Raw genomic sequence first — 26,639 nt, forward strand, 5'->3', positions numbered from 1 at the left:
TGGGTGTCAATGCCTTTCAGTTCCCCAGTGCTCCCCAATGCCCTCTGGCCCACTGGTAGGCTTGCTTTGTCTATATTCAGGTTTATCTGGCTCCCTTAACCCATATGGCTTTCCCAGCCTTGAATATCAAAGTCTCTGTTTGCCCCTCTCCACAATGTTAACTTTTTGGGAGTCTTTGCTTCCCTTCTGATCCTTGGTTCAGCAGCTATTCCACTTCTCGTGCAGGGCTCAGGTTCTGGGCTCTCATCTGGAGTGTCGTTTCAGCATCAGCTAACGGGCCCAAGCCCACCATGGTTTCTGTGTGGTTGCACCTCCAGGGGAGACTGTTGCTTTACTGTCCCTGTCGCTCTCCCAAACTTGGCCTCTTGGTTGGTCAGTAGCCAGCCTTTCGGCGTCTTGCAAACGTCTAATTCGCTCTGCACGCTACCACTGGCTCTGCGGTCTAACATGGCTCCACCCCTCCAGGACGTCTTCCCATCAGAGGATCGCCTCTGCATAGTATTCTCTCCTTCTCATTCAAGGTGCTTCGACTTTTACTGTACCTCATTGCAAACAAAAGGGGGGTGTCGTTTCTCTTTGACTGTGGCGTTCACGTGGAGTCCAGCATTACTGAATGCAAATGGTCTGAAGAAATTTCACTATTTGGTCAATCCAAAATAACGTTAACATTCTTTCCGATTCCCATGTAGGCGGATAGCGAGTTCCAGACAAGGAGTTCCTTGTTGGAATCAGAGTCCTTGTCTGCAAGAGGGGAGTCACTCTCAGCGAGGTCACAATTGCCCAGACCTCTAGGGAGAGTCTTGCTTAGCTGGGTTAACCTCCCTAGAGTCAAAGGAGGTGGCTCCCCCTGGGGAGATGCCAACAAAGAAAAGGTTGCCCCCTTTCCCATTTTACAAATTCTATGTGGCCCTCTTTAGATTGATGGGGGCATAAACTTGTTCCTGCCTTGTCTTTGTCTGAATCGTCACTGGATGTTTAGACAAGGGGACTACTGAGGAGCTCTTCACATTTCTCTGCATTGGTCGCGGTCTACATCTGTTTCTATAGTTTGTACAAATGCCTCTATTAATTCGGGCCCTATGGCTGCCAAACTAAAGAAGATGACCGTATGCAACCAAGTGTATTGAGAGAACAATTTATATGGTACAAGTGTCTAGCGACCAATTTACAGTGACACATATATACAGTGTGTAACCAAAATAAAACAAAATATAGCCGTGTTGCACTTTAAATTCTTAGTGCCAAACAATCAATGTACAAAGAAGGAATAAGCATAAATTCAGCCTAAATATTTCCTACAACATATTTTTCGTGACATACAATCAAACAGAACAATTATAGAACATGTATGGAGTGTCACATGAGTTCTGAGGCGTGGTTTCCTCGAGGGTTGGTTATTTGAGCAGAGTATTATTAACAGTTCTCTCAACTTCAGTGCTCAAGGTTGACTTTTTAAAGTCTAGGTCTTTGGGCTTTAGGGATATCTCTAGATTTAGCCCTGGGGAGAAGCAACACATTGTCCAGATTTGTCATAAGGTCTTTGGAGTGACATCTTTAATGCTCAGGGAGCCCGCCAATGGTGTTTGATTAACTCCTGCCACCATGCTGCCACACTCTTTTGGTTACCTCGTCAACACTACACCGAAATGGATTTAGCAGTTGTAAACTCTTCTTCTGGAGGTGCACATTGTTTCCCCTTGCCTCAAAGCGCCGCTAATATTTTCTCAACCATTTCTGGCAATTCTGACTGCCTTTTTTGACACCCCTTACGATTTAAACATGTAGTTTGTTAGCAAGATAAGCAGACTTCGCTGAAAAGCTGCCGCCTCAACTTTCTGCCATCACCTGGCTCGCTGTAAAGACCATGTTTGATAATTGAAGACTGTAAAAAAAAAAATCTAATTCTACTGAGGCTATGGCTTTTTGGAAGGGACTTTTGAGCAAGGGGTTGGACTAGGTCAGTCTTGTAGCTTGAAGACACATTGGTCAAGTGGCATATTGATTATGTTAAGCTAGAGTAGTCCAATAATGCAGATAGCAATGTAGCATTAACCACAGAGGAAGGGGGCTGTCATGATGCCTACCCCCGGGCAGCTGAACCAAGCCCATTCGCCCCGGAGGCAGGCATCCGGACATCTGTGTAAACCTCAGAAGCCCCGGCTAGGGGCTATATGGGTTCAGTCCTGGCGCCTTAGGTGCCAGGCTCATAGTAGAAATCAGTCCTGGCGCCTAGGGCGCCAGGCTCATAGTCATCACTTACCTCAGGCAGACCATGCTGCACATGCATCTAGGCCAACGTGAGACCTGGAGGGACTATTTTTCCACAAGGACTACTTTTCACTCGGGTGTGGTTCTAGGGACTTCTTACCTGGGACTACTTTCAAAGCTATGTAAACCACGCCCGATCTTCAACACACGCTTCGTGTTATTCTGCATTTAGCAGCGTGACGCTCACCGTGTAAGCAAACCTGCTTCCAGCCTTCTGCCGCGCCCGCCTCGAACACGGAGCCCCTAGGAGAGAAAGGAAAATAGAAGAAGAGGTTAGATTACAGACTTTAATCTGATTCCTCGCCTGATCCTGCATCACTCCGAGCCTGAAGGAACCTTCTTCCGGCACGCGTCGCATCCCAGCTACAGCGCCACTCCATTTTCATTAGCCCACAGCATCTCCGACTCGGCGCTGCCTCCATCACTTTTTCGGTGATTTTCAACACCTGGGGAAAAGACAAAAAAGCAAGGTGAGCCTAAAGAGACTAAAAAGACAATTGCTTATATTACAAGACTTACCTGATTATCACCGGAGGCTTTATCCTTCAATACGCCGCATCTAGGAAAAAAGGAAAAGAGAGTGAGCAATTCTCACGCACCTTTACAGGACAGTTTGGGTAATACAGACTCTTACCTGAACGACAACAGCAACCTCCAGACAGAATTTGCCGCCGCAAATCAACAGGGAGTGCAAGAGTGAACTTTGGACATTTTGAACTCTTTAAAAACTTGGCAAACTCAGGACTCAATAATCGTCCAGAACCCCAACACCTAAAACCAGTGAAGTAACTGGTATCTACGCGCCCCTGCTTGCCACGCAGGATGGAGAGCTCACCAATCAAAAATATAAGGTGAGAACACTGACCAGGAATATCGGAGGTGGCAAGTGGGGAGAACGGGAGCAGGGAGGGGGGTCTGCATTCACACCCACGGGGCTAAATACCTTTCTCCATCTACAGGAGAATATTTCTATGAGTCAAGCTTACAAGACTGAGGGGGTCCGTCCAAACGGTCATCTTTGCCTTACGCTTCACGCTGGTGGAGGCCGCAGCTGTCCGGGTTCGATCTACGCCCCTGTGGGAACCAGGTGAGCGTAACAGGGACTAACTTTGTTGGTAACTACTGTCCGCCAGCTGAGCTTTGGGCCATTACCACCAAACCTTGTCCCCGATCTAGGTGCCATTAGCAGCCCGTCAATGTTTGGAAAGATTTATTTTTTTTTTTAAATTGGAAGTCTGCTCTTTGCATACTGACTTCCTATAGAGAAACCTATAAACTGAAATGGGCACCTGGTAAACAGGAAAAGGACAATCTAAAGGAGCGTGAGGAGGCACTGGAGCGGGATGCAGCAGAAGCAGGTAAAGGAGGGTAATGGGTGATGGAGGTGTGAATGGTATGTAGGCGTGAGCATGGGGTTGCAAAATGTGGAACATGGAGGGAGAGGGCATACAAGCAGTTGGTGAAAAATGCATGGCAACCAGGGGCGTAGCTCATGAGGTAGAAAGAGAACACGGCCATTACTGGCAGTGCAAGTCTGTATTCCCAGCCTCCTGATTGGCTGATGCCACTCACTTAGTGCTAACTTTGGTTAGGATCATGTGTACAGGTTCTGAGAAGTAGCTCAATGGCCTCTCATACAGTGATGGCATTTTGCAGACGGTCTGCAGAAGCAGTTGCCATGAAAGTGATGATTTATTTCTAACTGTGTATTTCTATGTAAACGTTGGCCTTTTCTCGTGAGTATCGTGTACACCAATTTATTTTATTCAGCATTTGTTAGGTGGTTATACATCAGAAATGTGTTTCAAAGCGCCAACAATAGGGTAAATTGGGTAATTGCAGTTGGTTAGTTTCACAATTTTTAGGAACGGTTGTCTGGTTTCATTTGGAACTCGTGATTTGCTTCTAGGACAGCACAATAACGCTCTCTCATTAATCCCAAGGCTATCCATCACACCTCTACGAGCAACCCAACAGAAAAAGTCATGTGTTCAACAGCACTTTTCTGTTTTGAAGAAATTGAACGCTTTGCATGGAATCCCTTAATTTCAGAAAATAACAATCACTTCAGAAATTCTTCTCAGATGTGCACACAGAACCTGTACTCCGTTTCAGGAAAGAACCAGAAGTACTCCCTTCTCAGCTTAGACTAGAAACCATAATGTGTCAGGATTTTCTTAAAAGTTTAAAAGAACACAATATTGCTGCTTTTCATACATAAATAGAACAAATTATAGCAGCACTTGAGTGCTGGCCAAATGTCAGATGAGTTTGGTAAAAACTATGGAATGCCATAACACCATCTACTTCCCCACTTCTCTGAAACAATGTTCATTAATATGAAGACTGCACAACTTCTGATTCTTTAAGGAATATTCCACTCACCATTGGCATTAGACTGTGTCTTCTTTTGTAAATACGGCGTACATCTTCAAGCCTTATTCGGAGAACAGGTTTCTTAAAAAAAGATCTTTGTTAGAAAACAATAAAGACAAAAACAAACTGCATTTTAAATATTTCAAAAGTAGGAAGAATTAACATGGTCCAGTGTTTTCAGGTTGTCCACAGGTCCTTGGATTGAGTAAGGAAGATTGTGAAATCAAGCCAAAGTCACATAATCAAGGAACAAATTAAAATATTAAAAATATTTATATTACATATAAGATACATTTTTGGAATGTATTAAAAAACAATACAAACAAATGTACTCCACAGTAAATGTGAGAGATTAAATGCAATTTCCAACAAAGAAGAATCTTGAAAAACAAATAAGAATCAAACATATGAAACTGGTATTGCTTGAGTAAAGAAACAACCAGCACAACAATTTAAACAAATCAGCACCACATAAACAATCAGCGTCAAGCATAAAACACTGTTTTCAACAAAGTCGAATCATCAAAAAAGGTCAGAATCAAGCATATATAATTTTCTCATTCCTCGAGTACAACATGGAATAGCCCTACATGTTTACATACTAACGGACAGACATGTTTTTGTATAAAATATCCTTATAAAGCCTAGTTGACTCTATTCAGAATAACTGGGCTGCATTGTTTGTGTTCCCTAATGTTCACATTGCCTGCATGGCTGTGAAGGATTAAGCATTAGTCAGGACCTTTTTCCGATAGCCATACCTCAAAGAATATTGAATCATCAAGATGAACGAAGAGGGTTCCTGAGATTCTCAGCTGAATAGGCTCAGGGACTACTCTCAAAAGTTTCCAATTTAGGTACAGAATAGGAGCTATAACCAAACACGTCATCTTCCAATTGGGTTCAAAGAGGTGATATAATTATGCAAACACTTAATTACAACAGAATTACGTGACACTGTAATGCTGGAATATTCATGAAACATGACATTAAACAAGTCACAGATGTTAAAATGAACCTCAGCTGTCTCTAGACAATGTTAATTAGTAAAATAGATAGCCGACATGTTCGGAAGGGACTGGGTTATCTTAATTATCGATACAGCTGCAGAAGTGACCTATCAGATATTGAATATATTAAAAGAATGTGAATATGATATATGCAAGGTAGTACTCCTTGAACAATTCTTCAAACACTTGGAGGAAATTGATAAAAAAATAAAAGAATGAGACCTTTTCCACTGGCGATTGAATTGTTAGGGAGAATTCTCTCTTTAGGCTGAATTTCCTAACCTAGTGAGTCCCCCAGCAGCTTTGCTGGATTTCTGGAGTTTGTTTTTTTCCTCCTGCCAAGAGTGAGAATCTTTTTCTCCCACTCTTGGACATGATTTATGGTGTTCCTTTGACTGCTTATGTGTTTTATGGGCTATGGGGTCCTTTACTCCATAGGGTCTCATGTGTTTTTACTATGTGTGTTACACAGCACCCTCCGTGCAGTAACACAGGGGTGTCATAGTGACACCCCACCATAGACTCCATAACCTGGGACTGACTACTGTCTCTCAGGGCATGTAAAGTCACCATTGGCTTTACTAGTCCCAAATTATTAACAGAAACCAGTACAAACCATCATATTGTGGACGTACTGGTCGGGGCAATTCGATTGCCCCGGGGTCTGTTAGTCGAGGGGGCACGTCTCCGTCCCCCCTGATCGAGTTTTGGCTGGTGGCAGTGGAAACTACTTTTTATATACGACCGCGAATATGTTCCTATGGGATTTTCCCATTGTTCGAGGCTACCAACTTTAATTATTTAATTCTCATAGCCTCGAACATACCGCCGGTTTATTTAATTAATATTAATTCTCCGGTTGGTATTTTTTGCCAAGACTCGATTCTAAAATGGCGTTTGTGTTCTCTTCTATGACTCCAACAAAAGTCGAGCCCTTTGTCCCACTTTTTGGCGGGCCTCTCCACAGAAGCCTCCAAAAGTGGTGCCACTCTGTCTGGGTACCACATGTGGTGTGGGAGGGGGTTTAGACACCCTGGACTGAGTTACCTTGGTAACTCAAGTCGCACTCTTGTGTGATTGGCCCAAGTGGTGAGCCGGCCGGCTCACCACTTAGCATGTTTGATTGACAGCTAGGCTGAGTGAAGGGGGGTATGCTGCATAAAAGCAGGGCTTGGGGACTGGAACTTCAGAAGTCGCCACAGGACCTGAGAATCCGACGAGGGAGAAGCTGAGCCGACCTACCATGACGACACCACCGGTGGAGCCCTGCAGAACCGACTCACCACTTCCCGACGACAGAGAAGATCTCCCGGCTGGAGAGGCTTCTTCCCCTGACTGGTGGGCACAACCAGTTTACCTTCTTTTCTTCGCACCCCAGACCGGTTTGTGGTCGAACTGCCCGTGCCAAGCACCCCAGCGGCCGGATAGCCACTCACCACTGAACCGCGAATCAACGGACCGCTCCTTGTACCTGAGAAATTCCACGGCTGGTTTCTTCCCTGGCAGTGCAACGGACTCCTGTCTTCCTCCACGACGAGATCCTCTCTTCCCCCGGACGAAGCACCGACTTGCATCCGCTGCCAGGAACAACTGCCCCCGCTGGAGTATTCTCACCACTTTAAGGTACCGTGTCCACCAGGCCTCCCTTTCTAAAGATTGCTACAAGGTAATAATAACTCCTTAACCTTCTGGACTGGGCTGGCCGCCTTGACCCTCTAACTGGTCCCTTTCTTTGGTCCAACTCCTTTTTGAACCATTACAAGACTTTTTGTGCACTGCAACCGTGTGACCTTGGACACATTTCGTTTCGATCCTCTTAAAGCGGATCCAGCCTACTGACTCTGAATTCACGGTTTTACCTTGCCTTCCTCTCTTGTTATGTTCTTGTAAAAGTGTTGGGATCTGTTTCAACTTGTTCTCTGCTTTTCTCTCCCTTTTTAAAACGAACTATTAGAGTGCCATCTACGTTAAGCGCTCACCGCTGTCTGAAAATAAGTGGGGATATACTTAAGACTTGTCTAATATTCTTTTAAGGGAGTGTGACCGTGTTTTTGAATTGCTTACTATTAGTGGCATTGTGGTGGAACTTTTTTTTATTCTTGATCACATAAAAAACATGATACTGTGCCTAAATAAGATTCTTGGCTTTACTCGTTAACGAAAAATATAAACAGGTGCTCGTCAGGATGTCTGTTAGAACTAAGGAAGTCCTCCATCCAGGATCCTAAGCTTACCCGAGTTCTCTCTCTACCACTATAAATGAAACACAAATTCAACTAAGTTATGAATGTTGTTTGGCTTCTGACCCCCACCCTTGTATGTATTTCTCAATAGGGTCTCCCAGCCCTGTGCACAGTCTAAGCCCATAGAATGAATGTTTCTTAAAGATTCTCTTTTCTGTACAGTCCGATTCAGTCCAATAAATGTCTTGTGTGTAAGGCCCATGGACACGTCTGGCCCTACACTCCGAACTTTATCTAAGACATTTTCTCAAAAGAAAGATCCTGGCATTCTCTACAGCTAGGTAGTTCTTGATCTTTTTCCCCCCAACTTGAGTCTCTGTTCCATGCACGCTGCCTTGGGGCCTGGTTTCTCTCATCCTGCCTTGAGGTTTATGGTTCTCTTACTCCGCCTTGGGGTCACGGGTCTCTCCGCCTGCTTTGTGGATTGGTTTTGCTTGCCCCGTGTTGGGGTCTCTGGTCTCTCACCCTGCCTATTCCCAAAGGGAGTAGCTCCCCCTTGGGAGATGGGACAAATGCGCTGGATTCATCACCTACCTCCCACTGTTGGGTTTGAATCCTCCACTAGCCAGCCAAGGGGATAGTGTCTGAGAAAGTCTACATTATTTTCCTCTTTGCCCTTCTGATGTTCTATCACAAAACAGAAATGAACACAAAACCACCTCATTATCCTGGCGTTGCTGTCTTTTCTCAAATACAAAACAAAAGGGGTGGGACTTAGCCTGACATACATACGGTCTTATCCCTTTTGTAATTGCTTGGAAAATAAAGAACGATGGTCTGGAGGGTTTCCCGGAGCAATGCCAGAGGGCAAGATTGATTCTAAACCTTCCAGCCATCATCTCTTGTTTTTGCTTTTTAAGTACATCCACATCAAGGGTGAATGATCACTGAGGCAGATTTTCCTTCCTTCTAGTGTGATGAGCTTGCCACAAATAGCCGCTCTTGAGGCCTTTCTGTTGTTCCAAGGGTGTTCATCTGACAATCAGATTGGCTTATAGAATCCTGGGATTGTAGGGTGAATTAAACAATTCAGCCGCTGCGCTCTCTTTTTGAGTTCCCTCGGGTTTCTCCCTTCCTACCCCAGGAGCCAGCAACATGGGATAGTGCTACCACTAGGTGACGCCTACTGTCTGTTTTCTTCCTTAAACTATGGATGGTTTCCCTGAGACAGTGGCTTACTAACTCCCTCAGGATCTTCTAGCTCTCCCTCTCCTATCCCCACTTAGTGTTCTGAGGGAGTGTCGGGTTGGTGACTCCTTCCACACAAGTCTGACTGTTCAGCAGGCACGGTCTCAACAGGCCCTCTTCTACTCAGGTGTCCCACAATAGTCACCACCCCAACATTCTGATGTTACACTCTGCCTTCCTACTTCAACTGTTTGAGGAGGTAGGAATTTCCTTCTCTCACTTCCTCCCTCGATACTACTACTACCAAAAACTGCGGCCTTACTACTCCCTCTGTTACCTCTCTTTCATCCTCCCCACTACTTCACCTCCTCATCACTACTTTCTCTCCACTACCAACCACTAACTCTCCCCCTCTCTAAAACTGCTCCTACTCTACTGCTTCTACGACCTCTGGGAGCTCGGCTACTGCAGTACCACCTTTTCGGTTCTCTTCAGGTCTCACATGCTGGGTGGAGCTTGCCCGCTTCTCCATCGGGCTTCCTGCGGGACCCTGGGCCCAGCGTCTCGGTATGCCGGCTCTCTGCTTCACCAGCGGTGGTACTCTGCGTTGCTCCTCTGGCTCTGGGTGCTTCCGGCTCGTGGACAGGAAGGCTGTGAGCATTCCGTCGGTTTGGTCGTCGTTCCCTTTGCCACATCTGGTATATGCTCCTTCTCTTCCTGACCCTCCTCCCAGTAGGAGGTTCCCAAACTCTGGTTCTGCAGGTTTCCCTTCCCCTTTGCTTCAATGTAGATTGATTATTTTGTTATGGGTGATAGTGATAAAGAACCTGCACTAAGTTCAGAGTCTATAACTAAGGGAATGCCTCCAGACTGATCCAGTGGTCAAATACTGCACTCTTCAAAGGAATAACTCCATCATCAAATGCCTTTAATATTAAAGTCCTATACTCATTTTTAAAAGGGTCAAATATTCTTTTTTAGATTATGCATAATATTGTATGTTAATATACAGGGCTATTAGAGCATATTTCAGATATTTCCCAAATATTTGGACAATACAAATATACAGTGTTTAAGACCTCTTATGTTTGTGTACTATTGTAACACATTTTTTTAATAATAGGTTTGTTCATATCAAGAAACGACCAGCTCTACATATTTTGGGTTTGACTCATCAAGAGCGGAGGGTCATCAATATCTTCCATGTATGATATCTAGAAATAGATCAGAAAGATGCTCCATGTTATGGATACCGTTTAGATCAATCATTCTTAATGTGAATTGCTTATTCAAATTCATATAATGCTTACCGTATGACCTTTGAACTGTATGAGTGATCTTGCACTGACAATTAGTTACACCACTTTTCTGATCTTAAATTATTCACGAAATCTTGTGATGTGATAAGGCCAGTAATCTGGCCTTGTCAAGAGGGGACGGGAACCTCTCTCAGCCGTGTGTGGGAGGTCTACCACAGAGAAATTCAGAGCCAGTCCTACCTCAGTGGCAGTCAAGAGGGCCCCAATTCCTGTCCACCCACGTGCCTGTCTGTTTCTACGCAGTACTGAATTCCAACATACAATGCATGTGAACCAAAATGCTGGCAAACTGTTCTATTTTAATTTCAGAAAAATGAAGAAGCTAGAAGATGAACTACCACAAGAAGAGAAGCTGCAGTGCCCCGCCCATAGACCTGTGAACACCCCTGACAGAGAGAAAGAGAGGGGCACACAATCCCTGCAGCTACAAGTTTACATCCCATTGTCAGCATCACAGAAGGCAGGAGGAACAGAGACTGGAGCTCCTACACGGTAGAGCAGTCAGCCATGCATCACACGCCAACTTCGAGATGATCGAAGTAGAGTCCCCAGCGGGGACCCTAAACCATCAGAGGCCTCATCAAGGGGCAGAAACGCAAATTGAGGCTATAAGGAAGCCTGCAAAAAAAAAACATGGACAATATACAATGCAGGCCTCCATTGCTGTCTCACAGCGGCCACACACAGAGAAAAGGGTTTGGGCTTAACCCACAATTTAAAATGTTCTTTGTAACACCTCCTGGGTGGGGAAGGCAGGGCCCCAATTGGACAGGGACAGATTGCCAATCCCACAGAAACCATAAGGTGTGGGTTGTTCAGGTGATGTCAGAGTAGGTGGAGCTGGCAGACCAAGAGACAAGCAGGAGGAAGGACGTGGATGGGATGGTTAAGGTGATGTGAGAGTAACAAGTGTGGTTAGGTGAAAAGAGTGCCTGCTAAAAGTTTCAGGGTGAAAGTAGGGTTTCCGAGTAAGAGGTGGGTGGAATTGTAGTATGGAGGATCGAGCATAGTGCGGATGAGGGAGCCGTAGTGTTGAGGTAGGAGTGGTAACATCAAAGGGTGGAGGCGGAATTTAGGAGTGAGACATCAGAGGGATCGAGAAGAAAGACTTGGGGAGTCGAGTGAGAGGCAGGAGGAGTGGAAGGAGGACACTAGTGAGAGAGGAACATCAGATGGGGAGAGGAAGATGTGGGCATGAAAGTAAAAAAGCCAAGTCGGGGAGAGTGTCTGGAGGGCCCAGATCAATATCCCTACAGAAATAGTAGCCAATGGATAAAGTTGGGACAGTCTAGGAAGTCTCTGAGGCAGTATATCTCTAAAAGGAGAACAGCCTTTAGGTCTTCGTCTACAGTGGATTGCAGACCAGTAAACAGTAAAGGGACAATAATAAGTATTTACTAACCTGGGGTAGGGGGACGCCAGAGTTACAGAGGGGTTTTACTAGATGATAGAGGGAGAAGGACGGCCATGGGGCCCATTCAAATATTAATAAAAACTCCTCTTGAACCGTCTCGAAGATTTGCAGTGTTTCTTGAGCCATCTGTATTTGTATTTTATTTTATTTAATTAGTGATTTATGCCAAAGCGCCTCACAATCAAAATAAGCAGTACTAAAGCATGTAAATAATAAATGTTAAGTCAATCAAATAGAGAGGAGATGATCTTTCAGACGGGATCTAAAGCGAGGGAGAATAGACCGAGAATGAAGAGGGAGAGGAAGGGCATTGCAGTGCTTTAAAAGAAAAATAATGAAACCGAGATGGGGCACGGGGGAGAGGAACAGATCAGGGGAATAGAGTCTGGTAGCGGAGGGACTGAGGGGAGAGTAGAAAGAGATGAGAGCAGAAAGATATAAAAAGACCAGGCTGTGTAAACATTTAAAGACGATATAAAGGAAGTTAAACAAACGATAATCAAAGGATAGCAAGTGTAGAACAAGTTATAGATTGATCAGAGAGGAGATAACTGATAGACCTGAAGACTCAGAAGGAGACTAGAGCAGTAGCACAGTTGGGAAAAGACAAGAGGGGAGACAAGAGTCTTAGCAGGTAAAAAATGTGAGGAACTGACAAGGCATCTGAATGCGAAAGAGTTGAAAGTGTCAAGAACCAGCAAAAGTAGAAATGTGAGAAGAAATGGAAAGGAAAGAGTCAAAGATTATGCCCAAACTACAAGCAGAAGAAGATAGTGTAATAGCGGAAAGTGGAAGGGAGATGAAGGAGGTGGGTAGAGCAGAGGGAATGGTTGAGGCAGGAAAGAAAAGAACCTCAGTTTTAGAGGGATTAAGGTGCAGGAACTGATCCGACATCTAAGACTGGACAGTGTACTGGGGAGACCTCCGGCCGGCACAGAGAGTCAGAGTTTGCTCCAGAGTACTTTAAGACAAGATTGCTGCACCTTTGAGATGGATGGGGGTGCAGGTTTTCCACTCCAACACCAATCAATAAGGACAACTCAATAGTTTGGCAAAGGGAGTCTGTTTAATGACAAGTACAAAAAACGGGGAGTCACGGAGTGAGAGGAGTGGATAAACACTATCAGGTGGCCGTCTAAGCCCTTCCCCTTCTAACATTACTACTGTAGACGTCATTAAGAGTACGACGGCCCATTGGTTCTGCCATCTATAGGACCCTAGATTATTTGGTCCATTGTGATTGGGTTGGCTTCAACCCCATGCATACATTTCCACTTTACTTGCAGCATGCAGAATGGTCAGTCAGGTGCAGGGTGCCCCACGATTCACCCGGACTTCCTTCAATCAATCATTACTTTAGTGGCTATGTGTCAATTAGTTGGCATCGAAACTGTATCTTCTTGTCAGGAAAAGTTATGATATTTCTGTCTGGGCGGCTGCCAAGCGTAGGTGTGAGCCCGTGTCTCTTCTCACTCTGATGGTCACGTGCTACTCACACCGTGAATCTGCCTAGTTTCCCTCAATTTGTGCACTGTTTTCTTAGCTTTCTTGCGGTTTCAAGCATATGTACAGGCGTTCGCTGGTTGAATGACTTCATCCTGCTTTACAGCTTAAGCTTCTTTATATTTCAACATCATCTCTCCTTCTAGGTTCACAATATCCTTATTCATGGCACTTCGTCTCTTGTGTCATCCTTCGGTCGTCATATCTCCTACTTGCGAGTCCGTTCGGGCCTTCGTGACGTCACCATTCGTCTTCCATCAAGGCCTTTTTGGTTTCTTCCTGGACAGTGTTTAGGCTATTTTCATTTCGTCTTATTTGCTGGTTGGGTTTTCTCAATGGATACCTTACTGTCCATGGTTTTCTAGGTATCGGTATTTCAATAGGTGTTGTTCTCCTGATAGGCACTGGGCAGAGCCCTACTGCGGCTCTCTGCTGGTTTATTTGCTCATTACACGTCACGTATTTTGGTGTGAGCGCTCCTGGTACTTCAAAATGGGCGATGGGAGTGCAGGCTGTATTTGGGCCCTCCTCTACAACAGTAGGCAGACATGCCGAGAGAGTAGAGTGAATAGAATCGGAAAAGGAAAGAAAGCTCCAAGAACTGTGTAAAGGGAAAAGAGTAACAGGCCCAGCACAGACCATTTAGGCACACCATAAGAGAGAAGGTAGACAGAAGAATGTCTCACCCACGATACGATGAAGGTGTTACTAAAAGGATAGGAATCGAAACCAATCCAAAACAGATCCCTGAAATCCAAGATGATGAAGACAAACAGCAACATAAGAGTGGTTGCCAGTATCGAAGGCAGCGCAAAAGTCCAGAAAACAAGGAGAGGCTAGAATAGCCTGCAGATAAGAAAAAGTTAGATGCTGTAAGGAGAGCTGTTTCTGTGGAGTCACACAGACAAAACCTGATTGACATGGAGGAAGAAGTGCATTATTGTTCACATGAACTTCAAACTGAGCATAGACAGTGCACCCGAGAAGTTTAGAAAGAAAAGGAAGAAGTGAGATAGGGTGAAGGTTTGAGCGCAAAGAAGGATCAAGTGAAGGTTTTATTTAGAAAAGGGAGGTAAGCTGCATACTTGAAAGAAGAAGGGAAAAGTGGAAGTACTCAATGAAGAGTTGAAGAGTGCAGTAATGTAAGTGTGAAGAGAAGGGTAGTGAGATGAATCTGGACAGTTAGTCCCTTCTCCCCAGAAGGGAGCCAAACCCTCTGAGGCTAGGGAGATGAGCACGCTCTGCAAGACCCTTCCCAGGGGTCTGGGCAAGTGGGACCTCACTGAGTGACTCCCCTCTCAGGGACAAGGACTCCCAGTCCAATGAGGGCCTCCCTGAAAGGACTACATTGTCTGTATACATGGGCCTAGAAAGCACTTACTACAAGTACCAACAATCCTATTCCCCCCACCCCCTTATTGGCTTCAGGTAATACGGGCCGTTATCTGAGGGCCGCAATAAATGAAGGAGTATACACCTTTTCTGATTGTGATGATGTATGTGCAAAGAATAAGAGCTGTGACTGGAGAGAGACTGGGGAAGCCGTGCAGGACTCCTATGCAGGGAGGAGAATCCACAGTACACAGAGGCGAGCCTAAGGAAGCACGTCCTGGAGGGGCAGACTTACGCACAGCCGCTGAGGCAGCTGTGGCCTCGCGGGAGTGAGGCCCGCTTGCTGGAGGCTACGAAGCGGGTACTCTGACCAAGCAGGAGGCTTTGAACAGAAAGGGAGCCTAGGTGGGAAGTAACACGTCCTTTCATGTGACGTTACCACTAAAGCGCAGTGGTGGCCAAGGTGCCCAGCAACAGACCCCAAAACCAGAAGCAAGAAGCCTGAGACTCCGAGCACCACACAGCGAGGGCCATTCCAAGCAGGACGAGCACGAACAGGGAGGCAAACACTCCCGCCGTGAGGATGCCAGCGAAAGCAATGCGATGGTGGGTCAAAAACTGCCAAAACCATTCCTGGTACTTGACACTGGGAAACCGAAATGAGCACAAGACGCACGTAACCTGGAACGGGAGCGTTGTTAATATCACCCGTCAACGCTGGAGAAGTCACAGAGTGAAAGCATGTAACGGTCGTGCGGCCCCATGTAAAGAGAGTGAAAGAAACAAGAGATCTATCTATGAAGGATGGAGAAGACGTGTTCAGTAAACATAAAAGATGCCAACAGTAGAACACTGAGTTAACTAATTTTTCACATTAACCTCTAGCCTCATATAGACTGCTATGATGTAGGGACTCGGGCACTTGCTAAGAGGTACATCGATTGCACTCCTTCGCTATTCCACAACACTAAACACCAAGACTCAAACTTTGTGTATGAAAATAATTTACTACAAATATTTTTTAATAGAACGTGACAATTTCTTGTAATTCATTATCAAACCATGCTCAAACAAACTAAGGAAAAAGGGATAAGAGAAATAATGAGAATGGGAATGACGCTCTGCTCTGACTTTCAATCCAAAAAGTACAATAAACATAAATGTATTGTCAAGTTGCTGGATTTTCTCCAGCAGTTACTATTTAATATATCAATGCTACCGACTCACAGTTAACTACAATCATTAATTTGTGATTCTGCATGAATGCTGCATTTCATTCTATGAGCAATGGAGGACATCTATGTACATCAAGTTACACTTTCACTAGTTTATGAGTCCAAGAATGAAATCAATTCTGTAGAGAACACCCTGTTCCTATTGGGGCGTTCACTGTTCAACACTGTGGGTCTAATGTTGAGGGTCACTCTGGGGGTCGACGTCTGTGTGACAACTTAACAGGTATAACCCCCTCAAAAGGGGCGTGTGCAGAGACGTTTCAGCGAGATACACATCCCTCCTCGCCTTCATCGGTATGACAGGAATGAAGTGGACCCTGCATGTAAAACAGTGTCAACATTACAGTGACGCGAACCTCACTGGAAGGCCTAATCTCTAAAAGAAACAGTTTATATTCACGGACCTTATCTAGGCAGTCACGTTATGTCCGCTAGCAATGCCTAGTTAGGTTATTGTTAAGCTTCAAGTAGGTTTCTGATACGAGTGAGAAGAATAGGCACTTCCAATATGTGGTGGCGGACTTGCAATACAGGGGCATATGATTCTATTAGTACGCCCTACTAAATATCTTTGGTGTCACGCAAAACAAATTTGGATATTCTTACCCCCAAGGGAATGAGTCACTTCACGTTATAAGGATAGTCAGCGTTTTTCTTTTTTAAATTTCTTTTAACATATTTAATATTTTCAAACAAATGTATGGAAGAATACAACAATACACACTTTGAACAGTACAAGTGAGATATTATGCATCTTAACATTGTCAACTACTAAACACTGCATTTGCCCCATAAAATTAGTTATGAATTGAATAATTCCCATCACATAAAAATACCTCTTTACACACTACGAAAAGAATACAAAACAAACACTTAAACACCAAAACGATATCTCTTCATTTCCTGACTGCTTAAACAATTGCATTACTCAATTCTACACTCCACTACCATAGAAATCATTAAAGGGAGTCCAAAGATCTCGGTATTTCCCCTCCCTACCCTGTCTCTGAAACATGACCCGCTCAAAATCAGATAATATCAAATTATCATTAATCCAACCCTCAACTTGCAGCTTTTTCCTAGTTTTCCATAATTTCAAGATCTGTTTTGCCGCTATCACAAGTCCCTTGTCAATCCAATTCACATTCAACCGAGCAGTTTTACAGCGCCCACTATTTAAAAACAATATATCACCTGTAACGGCATTCTTGGAAAACTGATAGATAAGATCACATCCAATCTATCTAATACCTCACACCAGAAGCTCTGCGCTTGAGAAAAATACCATAACATATGAACTAGTGTCCCTTTCTCTTTTCCACATCCCCAACATATATCACTATCCAACAATCCCATATTGCACATGCGCTCAGGCGTCCAATACAATCGCCCTAAAAATATTTGATGTATAAGCCTTAGCTTGAGGTCTAACTTACTTGTGTATCCCACCTGCCACATGTGACTCCAATCCCATTCAGTAATAGCACATCCCAATTCTTCCCATTTTTCCACTAAATTCGTCCATGACTCAACCACTAATTTACTCACAGGCATGAGGTTTAGATATGTGGAAGCCATGCGTGGCGATAGGCAAAAGATAGCCCAACCTGCCGGCTCTTTCTCCATAGGTGCGGACAACATACTCAACATCCAAGTCAAAAGAGACTAATTCCCTAAACCTAACCCTTTCCCCAATGTTCAAATGAAAAACCTCTTGAAGCTCCTTGAATGATAAGATATGTCCATCACGCATTAAATCCCATATCTTTAAAATCCCTTTTGAAATCCAGCTTGGTCAATTTAGGGTCTTATTCGCAATTTGCAGTGCAGGATTGCACCAAATAGACACCCTATAATTTTGAAACAAATTCCTATTGAAATTAATTAACCACCATGCCATCAAATCTTTAGACGCTTTAAATGGATGGTTGCCTTCTTTAATATAAACCCACTACAATAGTTCTCCAGATCCGGATACCCGAAACCACCCTCCTTAATGCTTCATAGCAAGATAAATCTTGGAATCTTTGGAGCCTTCTTTTCGCCACAGAGAAAGTTCTGAAATACTCAATCAATTTCTTTTATTTTTTTCTTAGAGAAGCTTAGGGGTATCGATTGCGTTATATATAAGACCTTTGGTAAGAGGGACATTTTAATTGCACTGATCTTCGCCCAAATTCCTAGTTCCAGCCAGCCCCACTTTCTAATATCTCTTAAGAATCTCCACCAATTTTGCCACATTAAATTCTACCATCATTCTTGTATCCTTGGTGAGATAGGCACCTAAACATTTGACATGTGTCTCAGACCATTTACAGTCCCAATCAGAGAAATTGCCCCTCCGACAGGACGTGGAAAGCAGGAACACCTCCATCTGGTCCTGATTAACTTTATAACCTGATAATTTACCCACCCTTTCAAAGGTTTCTTTAAGAATAACACTGCCAACCTCTGGATTGGAAAGGACCACCACCATGTCGTCAGCATACAAGAGCACTTTAAATTTCTTTGAGCCCACACTTCAAGGCTCTTATCCCTTGCTCGTTGTGTATTAATGTTATTAATGGTTCTAAGGCAATAATGAATAAAAACATTGATGAAGGATAACCTTGCCTTATCCCACTTGTTAGGTTAAATGCATCAGACAGCTCATTTACCCAGATACGTGCCTTCGTGACACTCTGCAGACAATTAATCATCCCCACAAATTTACTTCCAAACCCCATTTTTCCCCATCGTAAATGTCAAGAAGGCCCAGTTCACCCTATCGAACGCTTTCTCAGCATCCATAATAACAAGAGCGGTATTTACAGGTTCATTCCGATAAAGACTTATTATGCCCATAAGCGTTCTGGTGTTATCATACCTGTTAGGAAGAATTCTCATAAAAGTGCTAACTACCTTCACCTGAGACCCCCAGCAACTTCGCTGGATTTTGAGGACTTGATTTCTTCACCTGGAAAGAGTGTGAGCCTTTTCTCCCACTCTTTCATGTATTTTGATGTGTGTTTCACATTTGTGTTCTTTCATTATGGAGTTTTAGATAACTCCATAGGCATCATCTTTTCATGTGTGTTACACGGCACCTTCAGAGCAGTGACACAGGGATGTCATTTTAGACTTCCCAAAGGTTTAAATACCTTCTCTGGGATACACTACTGTTTCCCAGAGAATGTAAAGTGAAATTGACTTTACTAGTCTTTCTAAATTCATAGACCCAGCACACACCATCTTACAATGAAGTGCTGGAGGGGTTACATAGTATCCCCTGTGTCTAAATACTCATGTAGCAGTCAAATGCTACTCTTTTATATTGAAAAGGCTGGTGGCAGTGGTTTTACAATTAACTACCATGATTTTCCCCCGACCGCGAACACCGCAAGCTAAAAATCACGGGAGCCATGTCTTTCAAGATGGCACCTTAAGCCCCTTTGTTTAAACAGGTCCCGGTCGTCTTTTTTCACCATTTCTTTTTGGAAAGGTCCTTCTAGTGTTTGACTCTGCATGCCAAACCAGGTGTAGTCCCTGTGTTTGTGTGCCTTTGGTGTGCCTTTGGTGGGATTCACTCTGGCTTGAGTGTCTGGGGTGGGCAAGAAGTGAGGGAGGTGCCCAAATCTCCCTGTGCTTAGTCTCCCAGGAGACCCAAATGCACTCTGACGTGATTGGCTGGCTGACTGTCCAGCATGGACAGCCATCCTGCTGGGTGAGTGACAGCTAGGCTGGAATGAAAGGGAGAAAGCTGTTTAAAAGGCGAGTTTCTTGGACTGGAAAGCAGAGTCGACCACTGGAATGAAAGAAACAAAGACGAGCTGGAAGAGGACGGCTAGTGGAACTCCTGGACCGTTGGTTTGCCAGGTGAAGCCCTGCTGCAGGTCCAAATTGCCAAACTCTATTCGACAGAGAAGCACCTTCAAGGACGGCTTCTTCCTTTGAGTTGGTGGGACCAATCAACTCATAAGACACCTGTATACCATTCTCAAGGCTGGTTAGGATTAACCAGGGAGAGGGACACCAGTTTGTGTTCTTGAATCTACAGCTACTGGAACTGTGTCAACCCAATTGAGAGAATGCCACTCTCGCGGTGAAAGTTCGTGAAACTTTCCCAACTTGCAGGCCTAATCAGCTGTGACCCGACCAATGATCCTTTTTCGTCTAAACTACTTCTGAGAACCTTTGCAAAGATTTTACCGTTTGATACCAGAACTGCTCTTTCCTATCCAGAACACTAGCCCATTGACTTTAGCCTGACCTATTGACTTGAAATGAACTCCTCTGGTGAACTGAAACTATTTGCACTGCCTAGAAAGTATATGTGATCTATTCTACTTACTTTTGTCTTTTGTGCTCACTGATAAGTAACTGAACTGCCATTTGGTTCCTATTTCAGGAGAGATCAAACTGTCTCAAAAGCTTACAGTTTTGTATTGAAGTGTATGGCTATATAATATTAAGTTGCCTTCTTCTAGTGAAATGTTTTCTAAATGATTATGTAATAAATTACTAAGTGTTTTTACCAAGAAACCTTGAGTTTAAGTGTCTACTTGAACCACTGTGATTGAAAGTCCTCTGTGTAACTACTTGTACTGCTCACATTCACCCTTCAGATAAGCCTGACTGCTCAGCTCGCTACAAAAAACTGTGTGGTACAGACTTATACCAAAGGTTGGTTTGGCTAATACCTGTAGTCCTAATAGTGTGTAGTGGTCCCAGAGGGTACTGCCTACAATTCTGCCTAACAATACCCAAATCTATTTTTCATAAACCCTACCTTTGACTCATGGATTATTTTCCTGATACAGCTTTCCAGTCTGTTTGCCATTATTTTGCAAACATTTTCACATCCACATTTAACAAGGATATCAGCCTATAATTTCCGTACTTTCTATTGTCTCTCCACTCTTTCGGTATGAGCGGAATCATGGCCTCACTCATCGATTGGTACATCTCCCCCACCCCATGAAAGAATACAACAGCCTACATAAGGTGGGAGCTAAAAAATTATCAAACGTCCTGTAGAATTCCACTGGCAAGCCATCTAATCCCAGGGATTTCCCCACCTTGAGTTGTTCAATTGCCAATATGACTTCTATCACTTCAATTCCCACCTCTAGAGACATACTGTCATGCAGCGTCAGTTTCTTCATATCTATAAGCTCAAATAATCCCTCAAAGTCTTGTTGCGAGACGGATTCCTCCTCCATATATAATTTCTCATAATACTTCTTAAAACTCGTACAGACTTCAACATTCTTCCACACTAACTGGCCACTTTCATTCTCAATTCCCTGAACAAATGATTTCCCCCATACCCTTCAACTCACTAGCCAACAGTCGCCCACTCCTGTCCCCACCTTCCCAATATTTTTGCCTCAAAGAATAAACCCTGTTCTGCCATCAAATTTGTTGCACTTGATAAGGTTTATTGGACATGATTCATCTCAATCCTATCTTTTGCCCTTCCCGATCGTGCATATTTTTGCTGTACATTTCACAGCTTGGCTTCTATCATGTTCAATTCACCCAAGGATTTCTTACTGAGAAGTGAAGTTCTATTAATCAATTGTCCCCCGATCGTCGCTTCAAAGCTGTCCCATACTATTCTTTGATCGTCGGAGCCCTCGTTCTCCTCAAAGAATTGGGTCACACTAGATAAAATTCCTTCCACTATATCCCTTTCCTCCAATATACCTGTCTTCAGCCGCCATTTTCAAAAGGACAGAGCCTCTATATCCATCTTCAAACGAAGATCAAATGGCGCATTATCCGAGATTTCCTTTCCTTCTCCCTAATATTTACATCAAGAGTCTTATCCATTAATGCCTTAGTGATCAATATGTAATCCAAACTGTAAAAAGAGTCATGTACTGGAGAAAAGAACGTGTATGCTCTTACCGACGGATGTATTTCCCTCCATACATCAACCAAATCAAACTTTTGAAGGAAAAACTCAAATTCTTTGCACACATTCACATTAGTGTACCTACACAGACTAACTATCTAATCTGTGATCATGAATACAATTGAAATCACCTCCCAAAATGATTTTGTCCCCATGCATCTCACACAAAAGTTTTGAAATACCTTCAAACAAATCTTTTCCTGACAAGCACGTTTCGTAAATACACCCCAATGTGATTGATTTATCATTATAAATTATGTCTGCAAAAATCATTCGACCTTCTCCATCCATCGCTACCCATCGCTACCTTAGCAATCTTAAATTGTAAACCTCTCCTAAATAAAATACTTACCCGCCTTGACTGCATAGAGTACCAATTAGACAAGTCTTTGTGATATCTAGAATTAGTCAAAAATGGTCTAGTTTAATTTGCTAAATGTGTCTCCTGTAAAAATACTATATCTGCTTTTGCCCTCCATAACCTTGCTATCACTTTTCTCCTCTTTTGAGGGCAATTTAAAACCTTTACATTCCACTTCACTATTGTCAAATCACTCATTTCCCCCTCAAACCATCATCTAGTTTCCCTCAGCTATGGGGCTATATTAATAACATTCACAAATATAACCTCATCCACCCCATTTTGCCATCATACGCAAGTATCTTGAGTATATAAAGCACCACAGCAGAAGTAGGAGCATTAGAGTTCTCACATTCCAAATGGATGAGCCTAAGCAAGCCATCAGCGCGAATAAAGGACATTAAACAAAAGAGACAGACCAAACACCAACAGGACATGACAACAGAAAGACATAAAACATAATGACATATCAACAAAGTTATATCCTGGAGAGAATCTCCAAGTAACCACTGAATTCCAAATGTCTCTGTACAACCCGCATTCCAAACCATCAGCCCCAAGAGCAGTGCCATACGATCAAAACATGAAAGTTATTGTCTCTCTAAATATAAAATTACCATCCCTTTCTTCTTACATTAAATAAGTTATCCTTAAACGCAGAAATGATTGCGGCTTTCAAAGTGAGACTGAACTTCTTTAACTATTATTGAGCCCCCCCAAACACACACAACTTGCACATATACATTTACTCCTATGTTTTAGAGCTATAAGCATCTCCACCCATTTCCTAGCCACCTAGTCCCCCTAGCCACCATTGGATAATGAATCTCACTAGCAATCTCCCTTCTCGTTTTATTGTAATACCACAAGGTTAGCAACATATTATTAGCCATACAGTACTCACTCTGATCACGCTATAACTCTGGCCATGCTATACCTCTCTAAAAGGATACTTCATAGTCATGACAGCTATCCAGGTACTAATCTAACATTCCTGTATTGTAGACGATCTAAAACACCTTAGCATTCTCATATTTAACAATAACCCATTTCACCATAGCATGCTTTATATTACCTTCACCTTGAGAGGCATGGTGGGAATTGCTTGAGGACATCTACATCTGAAAACCCCCTAACATGATTCCTCACAGCCTCAATCCAGCCATCACTTCCTTACCCACTACTACTTCAACTAACAAAATGTTCACAAAACAGCCCCCCTGACCTTAGTTTCTAGTCTTAGCTCCAGTTTCCACCATATTGAAGAGGGAAAATGGAGACCAAATCCATGCCCCCGCACCCCAAGCGCCCCAGCGCACCCATGGGTGACAAATATGCTGAAACACACCCACTTCACCAACAGTGCAACTTCTATGCTACATTAGAATCAATGCTGCAATATCAGAATCTACAAACACAAAAATCCCTGTTTAAAGCCTTGCAAATGCCTATATGAACTAACATGGACTAAATGCACAGTGTAAAGCTATGTTTCAGGAAAATTACAGCTAAGTTCATTTCACTCACTGAACACTGAACACTGGCTGCGGGAGCCTTATCAACATTCCTCGCAAAACAAGTCCGACTTGCCAAGGCCGCAAATTCAAGATAAAACTACTTTCTGCAGACAGACATTTTTTAATTATCCACAAATGCGAATAAACCACGGCAACCCAGTGTGCTTTTTTTTCTTTCTGGGAAAGAAAGACATTTTCTCAAGGACACGCACAACATTGAAACATAATTTGTAACAAGCCAGAACCAGGTGCGAACTGCTTGTCCAGCTAAAAAGTTATGGGAACAAAGTCACATTGCAACATGATTAGAATTAGGTAAGGGGGGCTGGCACAGCTAAATCAACCCACTGACGCAGGAGGTAAATATCCAATTATCAGGCTCTCTATAAGTGCTACATATGTAACCCACCACTCTGCAGCCAATAACAGGAGGAGATAGGGTTCTGGGAGCTGATCCAATTTTGTGAGGTCAGCCTGCAGTGTGATTATAAAACTTACTTGCAAGACAGCCCCGGGAGAGACGGCGCCTGAACTCACGATGCTTTTCTTTGGCTTTTTTTTCTCTTCTGTGCCTAGAAATAAAGCAGTTTGAAACATGTTGCTGCCTGCTTGGAACTCTGGTGCATTTCTGGGGGCCATATGGGAGGTGTTGGGGCCTCCCATAGCTGGTGAGGATATGGCTGCTGGCCCCCCACTGCCCTGGGGGTGGGGGGGGATCCAGCTTCTCCCCGACAAGTTGGTGCCCTCTGTGAGGCTCATTGCTCATTGTAACATGAGTGATTGAGCTCTGCCTGCGCAAGCCCTGTGATGGACTGAGCTCCCTGCCGCCGACTCAAGGAAGCTGTGAGACCCTCGCCTGCACCTGAAGACCACCGGAAAAACGCGTAACCGGCTAAAGGCTTCGGGGGCCACTTGGAAATACCCCGCTTGAGGGCAGGTGAGAGCCCTGCAGGAGAAGGGGTCCGGTGAAGCGCATTGAGGGAGTGTCCAGCAGTGGTGCAATTGCCAGTGCAGCATAGGAAAATGTAAGTAAACCAGCAACATGGGCTCTGAGGGGGGGAAATGTTTAAAGTAGAAATGTTAAAGTGTTTTTTTTTTTTTTTTTTTTTTTTAGGGAGGGATTGTAAATTGGGTGGTGGGTGATTGTACATTGTCACAAAATTCAGCGCATTGGTAGTGATCGGCACGTGAATTGTAGTTGGGACTGGGGTGGTGGCAGTGGTCCCTTCTTGTGTTTTTGAGCATATTGGGTGGGGTAGTGACTACCTACACATAGAACAGGAGTGCCGCGCTGATTGGTCTAGAACAGGAGTGCCGCGCTGATTGGTCTACAACAGGAGTGCCGCGCTGATTGGTCTGGATGGTGATTTCATGTACGGGGTCTGGATTTCCTATGAATTGACGTTATAGATCAATGAGTAGATGAGGTTCCCTGCTAATTGAGCGTTTAGTTCAGTGAGTGGAAGATAGTTGGCTGGTTAAGGTCCCCTGGTGAGGAGCGTATCATGCACTAGGCGACGCAGTGTGTGCAGTCCAATTATAAGAGTTTATTGTGGTTTACCTTGTTCCAGTTGAGACAGGAAGACAGCTGTGGGGATTGTGGGGTTTTATTTTGGGATTTTTTTTGTGGGGTTGGGAGAAATGGGTTATTGTTCTGTGTATGCACATTTGTCTTTTCATTTGCATTGTGTTTTTAGTTTGGTGACGTCACCTTCAGATTGATGCATAAGGACACAAAGTTTTGATGGTGAGGAGATAGTGGTGTGGTTTTGGATTTGGAGAATAGGTGACCCAGAGGCGGTGTGTGGAAGACACATGCGCAAGATTGTGGGAGTGTGCCGGAGAAGGCAATGGTTTGGTGAAGATGGATTGCACGTGGAGTGCACTGGCTAAGGTGCGGAGCAAAGAAGGCTCACAGAAGTTGAAAAAATGTTCAATTATTTTCTAACTTTTGCTCCCTGAACAGCGGACTACCGAAATTTTCGAATTGAATAGAGGTAAAATGTATCACACAATACAGAAATGACTCCCCTTCACTTGTTGTGTAGCACACAGCTTCCATGCTGAAATAAGTCAGTAAAACATAGTGTGCAAAGATTCAAAAGTACTGAAGGTAAATTAAAAAGACCATGGCTGCTCATAGGCGGCTTCTCCAGAAGCGTGCAGCAATCGCTAAGGACACACATACACAGCACTTACACGAGAATAGCTTTAAAAGCACATGTGCAGCAATCGCTAAGGACACACATACACAGCACTTACACGGGAATAGCTTTAAAAGCACATGGCTACAGTTGAACTGTGTGCACGAAGGAAAAGGAAAATGCGAGGGGTCAGCTGATGTTGAAAAAACACGAGCAGAGGGAAGAGGGGACTCACCCTTCTGAACCTCCGGGAGTGTAATATTTGATGACACAGGGGCAGAGAAAGGCAGATGAGGACAAGTAGGCACAAAATAAATCATTCAAGCATGCGATGGGAGGGGCAGTTAAAAACAGCTTCAACACACACGCACAAGAATCACAATAGCAGTGTTAACAATCACCACAATATGCACCGCCCATGTGGGGAGGATACATGGGGCAGGATGGGATCATTTCAGCAGACACCACAAGCACCAATGCAGGTACTGTTACCACTACATGTACAGACACAACAAATGACAGCACCACTACCCCAGGACTGACTAGAATGACAACACAGGGGCACTGCACAGCAGCCAGCACCCATACAGAACACTGACACAATAGCAATGGTACCGGTTACATGACTAGGTGGGGTCTTCCTGATGGGGAACAAATGTTTCAAAGGACATAGATTGACATTATACCGCTAATAGGACAGCCCAAGACAAACTTGATTTGACGGACTCTGCCACACACACACTCATGCTCCGCTTCACCGACAGAGCGGGCGAGACGCGCGCCGACACACACACTCACGCACACTCAATAATGGAGAGGACAATTGCATAGGGGTGGTGATAGGTATCAAAACATTTTCTTTTCTGGGTGACAGTGGGGCGACTAGGCCA

General features: G+C 44.0%; 1 protein-coding gene across 2 annotated transcripts in view; it reads right to left on the reverse strand.

Annotated features, from left to right (window-relative positions):
* The window catches only part of NSMAF (neutral sphingomyelinase activation associated factor), a 2,198,666-nt gene that overhangs the window by 1,285,674 nt on the left and 886,353 nt on the right, over positions 1–26,639 (reverse strand). Inside the window, exon 11 of one of the 2 annotated variants that reach the window (XM_069621092.1) lies at positions 4,654–4,725. The exons of the other annotated variant lie outside the window; for it this stretch is intronic. Within the exon in view, the coding sequence (XP_069477193.1) occupies positions 4,654–4,725 (72 nt within the window). The remainder of the gene's footprint in view (positions 1–4,653; positions 4,726–26,639) is intronic. 2 annotated transcript variants of the gene reach the window in all.

This window comes from Ambystoma mexicanum, chromosome 5q (genome assembly GCF_040938575.1).
Source record: "Ambystoma mexicanum isolate Mex_15411 chromosome 5q, UKY_AmexF1_1, whole genome shotgun sequence".
In the NCBI taxonomy this organism is placed as follows: domain Eukaryota; kingdom Metazoa; phylum Chordata; class Amphibia; order Caudata; family Ambystomatidae; genus Ambystoma; species Ambystoma mexicanum.